At 45.1% G+C, this 7,990-nt stretch overlaps 1 protein-coding gene across 1 annotated transcript; it reads right to left on the reverse strand.

The window, feature by feature from the left end:
• Nucleotides 1–493: 493 nt before the first annotated feature.
• Nucleotides 494–1,523, reverse strand: LOC147673447 (olfactory receptor 1f45-like). Its single transcript, XM_086946359.1, has 2 exons — nucleotides 1,513–1,523; nucleotides 494–1,424 (listed from the first exon to the last, which is right to left on the reverse strand). The coding sequence occupies exons 1-2, from the start codon at nucleotides 1,521–1,523 to the stop codon at nucleotides 494–496; spliced, it is 942 nt and encodes a 313-aa protein (XP_086802485.1).
• Nucleotides 1,524–7,990: the final 6,467 nt, after the last annotated feature.

Here is a 7,990-nt window from a genome sequence, read left to right on the forward strand (position 1 = left end):
GATATTAACAAGCTCCAATCAACTTTGAGAACACAGAATTGGGACCTAACCTAAAATAAAGGACATGATGTCAGTACCAGGAAACAGGAAAGATTACAAGTACAGGGTGTGTGTGCAAGCACTCTTGGACTAATACAGTGGGATTTAAAAAATATATATTTTTCTCTGCTAAGTGAAATTTACAATCTTGATTTACAGTGGACTTAATAAAAAAGCACCTCACATAGGCATGTTTTAGTTGCAAAACTGTTTTCAAGAATGAAAATGTACATTTTTAAAACATTTTCCAAGATCTTGTGCGGCGATATTGTACTATTTAATATTAATTGATAGAAATACTCAAGATGGATTATCCATCTTACAAGTAACCATTCATTTCCCTTTATTTGGATGTGGATTTGGCTTCTGAATCTTTCTGTACTTTGTATTGATTTCTGTGAACATCAAACCATTAATTGAAATGTAGATGATTCAATTTTATTTTCATCCAAATTCATTTTTGACCCTGGAATATTTTCATAATTTTTCTCAATGCCTCTTTCACATCATTATTTCTGACACTGTACACAAATGGGTTGAGCATTGGGATCACCATGGTGTATATTATACTTATGCCCATGTCCTTCTCCGGGGAGTACGCCGAGGATGGCCGAATGTATGTAAAAAGCACAGGTCCATAACACAAGACAACACAGGTGAGGTGGGAGAAACAGGTGGAAAATGCTTTCCTTCTTCCATCGGAGGACTTGATTTTCAAGATAACCACAGCAATTAGAACATAGGATACAAGATTACATAACAGCGGGGTTAGCAAAATTACAGTAGTTTCGGTGAAGAGTACAAGCTCATTAATGGAGGTGTCTGAACACGACAGCTTCAAGAGAGGTGGGAGATCACAAAAGTAGTGATGCAGTTCCTTTGCATCACAATAGAATAACTTGGAGGCCAAGACACTATGCACTGAAGCGTGAAGCGAGACGATCACCCAAGCACAAAGCACCAGTGTTATACAGACCCTCTTTCTCATCACCCGTGGATAATGCAGAGGATGACATATGGCCATGAATCGGTCAAAGCCCATGATACCCAATAAGAAACTGTCCATATTGGTAAATGCTATAAAGAAATGCAACTGCGTGATGCACAAAGGAAAGGAGATGGCTTTCTTCACTGACAATAGGTCCACCAATAGCTTAGGAACTATCAAAGATGTGAAACAGATGTCCACCATGGCCAGGATACTCAGAAAGAAGTACATGGGTGTGTGGAGTCTGGAATCCATTACTATAACAATGAAGATTGTCAGATTTCCAACCAAGATGAGTGTATATACAGCAAGGAAGACACAAAATAGGATAATCTGCTGCTTTGGATGACTGGAGAAGCCCAGGAAGATAAATTCGTTGACAACACTCATGTTTCCTCTCTCCATTTTGCGATGTATCTGGAATGATAAAAAATTATATTTTATTTATTGACCAACTTCCGGGTGCCTCTTCAGACACCCAATACTTCACCCTCATTTCTCAACTCATTTGCTGAGAATTACACACTGGTGTAGGATTCCGGATGTCAATCCAGCACAGCCTCAATTTTCTACTTCCAACTTCAAATCTATGGCCTGATGTGACTAGCAATGCCAAAGTGAAGCCAACATGGTGCCTAACTTATTTATTCTACTATGAATACACGGGCATAATAGGCACTGATTATAATTTCATATAATTCAGGAAATCATTGAAGACTCTCCTTTTTGACAGGCTTATGGCATGCCCCACCTGATAAACATCAGATTCCAAAGTGTTCATGCCTTATTGTATTAACCATGTCACCTATTAATATGGCCATTGCAAATATGCAATTTTGTAATTCTGTGACGTTTTCTGCAGAGTTATGGATTTGTCATTTATGCCAAATAGTCGATCATCTGCTGCATAATTTCTGACTTAAAAAAAAACATGTTTCTACCTCTAATGGAACAAAAGTTACTAAAACTGTGGTGGCTCTATGCAAAGGTTGACTGGTCACTTTTCAGTTGCTTAATGCTGAATTTGGGTATTAAAACGATACTAATGAGGTGAAACCTTTGCCCAGACAATGTTAACATGTGGAAAATGTACAAAATGAGGATGTAATACTATCACAAAATGTGCCAAATTATGCCGCATAATTTGCATTTTCTTGCTGCATGATTCAGTCAACCCTGCGGAATAATTGTGTCCCTTGCCAAATAATTCCAGTGACTTTGCCTAATAAACCTTCTCTCTTGTTCGCTTTCTGTCTCTCCGACTCTCTCTCTCTCTCTCTCTCTCTCACACTGTCTTTTTATCTCTGTCTCTCTTCCTGTGCAATTGCATACTATAAAACACTTTCAAGTTCGCCCTGTGATCTGTAGAAACATTAAAAAAAATAGTCTGTGAGGGATTATCATGATATCTTCTAATTCCCATTCCAGTGTGTGGGCACTGTTGGGTTGTGGAAACAACCCATCCTCACCTCTAGGGCTGACTTTGTGAATCAAAGATCAGGGTTTAGCCCTAGGTGTCAAGTATCAGATGCGCCTTCAAAGACAATCATGACTCATAAAGACTACATGTCCCAGAATCCTTGGCGGCGTGGGAGGAGTATAAAAGATGGAATCTGCTGATGCTGAGCGTCGGATATTCTGGTTCCTGACCCGTGGTGGAGAGTCGTCCGTCGTTGGAGTTCCTGTTGTGCTTTTTCCTAGTACCTTGGACTAGTCTGTCAACCTGCAGAAAGATCATCCGTTCTTGCACCGGCTGGTGCGGGAAAGAGTCTTGTGTTCCGATTACCTCCAATTGGCGTGTGCGTCTGCATACGTGTTTCCCTTGTCGTTTACCATTTCCAGAGTCCCCGTTGGCTGAGCCTTCTTGCATCGGCTCGTGCGGGGAACGCCACGATTTGTTTATTCGTGAAGTAGTGTGGCTCACTGGTTAGAGGCGGCAGACCCGAGAGCAGAGGACGGCCCGGGACCAGGGTTCGATTCCCGGCGCGGCAGGTTTCTGGACCAGGGTCAGCGGACTCGATAATTCTCTCGCCTCGGTGCCCACTCTGATCAGCGGTCACACTCGGCAACTCAGTCTGGGCATTAGCTTGCCTCATCTTCACTAACGGCCCCCCAGACCGCCGGGGATGCCTGGTCGCACCCTGGAGATACCCATTAAGGGACCACCTCTCAGGGAAGCCAGGAAGGGTTTCGCAGCGGTCGAAGCGCCAGGACGCCTACGGGTAGCAGTGCGCTATATAAATGCCAACACATTTACATTTACACACTTAGTCGGCGTCCCCGTTGGCAGAGCCTTCTTGCATCGGCTCGTGCGGGGAACGCCACGATTTGTTTATTCCTTAGTCGGCGTCCCCGTTGGCAGAGCCTTCTTGCACCGGCTCGTGCGGGGAAGCTAAGAGCTGAGTTCATCATCGGGTGTCCCTGTTGGCTGAGCCTTCTTGCACCGGCTCGTGCAGGGAACGCCTAGATTGTGTTTCGTCCATCGACGTCCCTGTTGGCTGAGCCTTCTTTCACCGGCTCGTGCAGGGCACGTCGTGTTATTCGTTATTGCCAGTTCCAGACCTGAGGTTCGTTTATCAGGTACTGTAGTTACATTTCTTAAGGGTGACGTAACCCTATCTATTTCCTTTTCTTGTATCTTGCAATATTACTCTAGAAACTGGGTCCTCGCTATTGGAAGTGGAATCGTACTCCGCCTCCTGCTATGTAGGCATGGTATGTCATTTGCATTAGCATTACTTTTTCTATTACAGAAGAGATAAAATCCTGGTTAAGTATTCGACTGTTTGTGTATTACAGGTGGAATTTAGATACGCTTCATGCCAATATTTCGGACCATATAGTAGGGGAAGAGAAGTATCTTCAGGGCCTACTCTTAGTTTTCTTACAGGTATAGGGTTCAGGGGTTCTGGGAGTGTTTTGGTTGTGTCCCCTTACGTCAAGAAAAGATACGATCATTATTTATCTTTTGTCGTTACAGATCTCCCTCCCTGCTGTCCCCTTCCTTTCCTTCCTGTTTATTATTTTGTTTATGCCCTCACTTGATCCTTCCTGGACCCAGGCTGTAATAGCTAACTGGGTTCGGTTAGATCAGGAGGTGGCCTTTATCACATCGATCTGCTGATTCCGAGGACTTGGAGGATAACAGAATATCCGACCCACGGTTATACGTCCTCCCGATCAGGGGATTTTTGGGGTAATGGCCACGCTAGACGATGTCTTAGCAGCCTTGGTGCTAGTACAGGAAGAACTACATTCCTCTAAGCAAGAAACAGCAGACTTACGCACAAGGTTGGATACTATGCAAAGAAACCCTTTTAGTGCAGGTACATCGGGAACACCTCCTCCTAGTTCAGTGGTGATAGAAATGCCGGTTACCATACCATTGGCCAATCCTGAGCGATTCAAGGGCGATGCAGGTCCCATACAGGTATTTCTTACTCAGGTTATGCTACACTTTTCATGCAAACCCAGATCCTTTCCCACTAACCAGGCCAAGGTGGCTTTTCTAGTTTCGTATTTGGCAGGTAATGCTGCTCAGTGGGCAGTCCCTTTAATTCAAAGAAATGACCCCATCATTCATGATTGGGAGGCATTTAGGGATGAATTAGTAAAAGTTTTTGACAGAAGGGCAGATACGTATACCGCAGATAGGGAATTGTTGCTACTTAAAGAAGGCAATCAAGACCTGTTAACATATATAAACTCGTTCAGAAGGCTTGTCACTGAAACCAAATGGCCGGAAGCCAAACAGGCTTCATTGTTCCATCAAGGATTGAGCGAAGACATGAAGGATGTAATTGCGCAAATAGACCCTCAACCTGTGACTTGTGAGGATTTGATAAACCTGGCAATGCGGTTGGATCATCGGATGAGGGCACGCAAGGGCGACCATAAGGAAAAGAGTAGAACGGTGCCTTCTTTTGTCTCGTCCAAGGCAGCGGATAACGTCACTACCTCAGGGGCTGAACCTATGGATATAGGGGCGGTGAGAGCCGCGTTAACTACGACGGAAAAAGAACAGAGAAGAAAAAACGGGCTTTGTCTGTACTGTGGCAAGAAAGGGCATTTTGTCCGAGACTGCCCTGTAAAGCCTAAGATGTCTATATTCCGCTTCAATAAGGGGGCATCCGTGGTGGTAGAGAAACCGTCGGAAAACTAGAGGACTCTGAGGGTAACGAAGGGGTTCCTTGGAGTCAGGCAGTCATCCCTTCACTACTGAACAAATTCGTAGGAAAGAACCATTTGTTTATACAAATCAGACTATATGTACACTCTGATTGGGTTACGGTGCAGGCCATGGTTGACTCAGGGGCCACAGGCCTGTTTATGGACTCGACGAAGGCTAGTAAGCTTGGACTCCCCCTCATTTCTAGGACCATCCCTGAAGAAGTCTATGCAGTAGATGGTAGGAAATTAGACATAGGCCCCGTCAGTTACCAGACTGAGGAAACCAATATGGCGTATGGAAATCATAAAGAATTGGTCACTTTCAGTATCATCAAGGCACCTCATTATGGCATCATTATAGGAATACCTTGGTTGAAACTGCATAACCCTGACATCAACTGGGAAAAAGGCATTGTTACCATGAACTCCCCATATTGTAGGGACCACTGTTCGAAGACAATTCTAGTCCGTCCCTCTCGTTGGCCAGTAGTGTTCATGTGGCCACTGCAGCAGAAAAGGAAGTGTTCTTGCCGGAAGAGTATAAAGATTTTTCTAAAGTATTTGATGAAGTGCAAGCGGAGGTACTCCCTCCCCATAGGCAATATGATTGCCAAATCGATCTAGTCCCTGGTGCAGTCGTGCCCAGTGGGCGTTTGTATGCCTTGACTGAACCCGAAAACACTCATTTACGGTCGTACCTAGACAAACTGGTTAAGTTGGGATTCATCAGGCCTTCTAAGTCGCCTGCGGCGTCCCCTCTTTTCTTCATACCTAAGGCCAATGGAGAACTGAGGGCTGGTGTTGACTTTAGGGCCCTAAACGCGGTCACAGTAAAGAACCGCTACCCCCTTCCTCTCATTCATGTGTTATTGGAACAGGTGAAGACAGCTGTCATTTACACCAAGCTGGATTTAAAGGGTGCTTATCATCTCGTAAGAATGAGGAAGGGGGATGAGTGGAAGACCGCCTTTAAAACCAGATATGGTCTTTATGAATATCTGGTTATGCCGTTTGGGCTATGCAACGCCCCAGCAGCATTCCAGTATTTTTTGAATGATGTTCTACGAGAAATACTGGACAGATACGTCGTCGTCTACATAGACGACATTCTGATATACTCCGAGTCAGTGGAATCCCATATTCAGCATGTCAAGGAAGTGTTACGAAGATAACAGCAGCATAGTCTCTTTTGTAAATTGAGCAAATGCGACTTCCATGTAACCACGGTCAAATTCTTGGGGGTCATGCTCAGTCCTCAGGGGCAAGAAATGGCAGAGCGAAAAATCTGAGCTGTCAAGGAGTGGCCTATTCGTCAAAACATCAGGGACATACAATGCTTCCTAGGCTTCGCCAATTTTTATAGGCGCTTTATCAAACAGTTTTCTCAGGTGGTGGCTCCCATTACCCACCTGCTGAGGAAGAAGCAGCCATTTCTGTGGACACAAGAGGGAAATGAGTCCTTCACGACCCTGAAGGCAGCTTTCGTGTCAGCTCCAGTTCTGGCCCATCCAGACCCTGAAAGACCCTTCATAGTAGAGGCCGATGCCTCAGATGTGGCTATAGGGGCCATTCTCTCACAAAGACATGAGTCAACGGGGCAGATGCATCCTGTCGCGTACATGTCTAAGAAGTTGAACGGAGCAGAAACCAATTATTGCATCGCTGAAAAAGAACTTTTAGCGATAAAAACAGCATTCACCGAATGGAGACATTTTTTGATGGGTGCTAGACACATGGTAACGGTGTACACAGATCACCGAAATTTGCAATATATGACATCAGCTAGACACCTTACACTGAGGCAACTCCGGTGGATGTTGTTCTTTTCCGGGTTCCATTTCACTATTCCCTTCCGCCCTGGGGTGGAGAATAGGAAGGCGGACGCATTGACAAGACAATCATCTCTGAAAATACCAGAGAAGGAGAGTGAAACGGCCATCATTGACCCAGCGAACATGTTATGTGCCATTCAACCAGACGCCTTCCTGCAGGGAGTCCGCATGGGAATCAAGACCATGTATTGGCGGGATTGGTTACGCATGCATCCTGAATGGCAAATGAAGGATGGTTATCCAGTAAACAATGGGCGGTTACTGATACCCACGTTGCCTCTTCGCAAACAAGTATATAAATGGTGCCATGAGTCTCCTAGTGCAGGTCACATGGGGGTTGACAAGTCTATCGATCAACTCCTGCGGAAATGTTGGTGGCCTTCCTTGAGAACAGATGTCAAGGGTTGGATTGCCCAGTGTGAGGTGTGTGCAACTGCAAAGACAGATCATAGACGCCCGGCTGGGCTTCTGCAACCGCTTCCAACTCCGTCGGTTGCTTGGGAACGCATTTCGTTGGATTTTGTGGTGGGTCTGCCTAAAGATCAAGGATGCACGGCAGTGTTAGTGGTTATTGACTATCTGACTAAGATGGGTCATTTTATTGCTTGTCCACAAATACCTTCAGCTGGGCGGTTGGCGGAATTACTGATGGAAAACGTAGTACGTCTGCATGGACTACCGGCGGTGATAATCTCTGATAGAGGTTCACAATTCACAGCACGTTTTTGGAAAGCATGGTGTTCGTTTTTGCATATCGAAACAGCATTATCTACCAGCTTTCACCCTCAAACTGATGGGCAGACGGAACGGCTCAATCAAACGTTGAAACAGTTCTTGAGATGCTACGTCGACCAGGGGAAGGACAATTGGGTGAGCTATTTGTGGCTTGCTGAGGTGGCCTATAACAACACTACTCATAGTGCCACGAGGGTCTCCCCCTTTTTTTGTACATATGGACGCC

The sequence above is a fragment of the Lissotriton vulgaris genome, chromosome 12, assembly GCF_964263255.1.
Source record: "Lissotriton vulgaris chromosome 12, aLisVul1.2, whole genome shotgun sequence".
Classification (NCBI taxonomy): Eukaryota; Metazoa; Chordata; class Amphibia; order Caudata; family Salamandridae; genus Lissotriton; species Lissotriton vulgaris.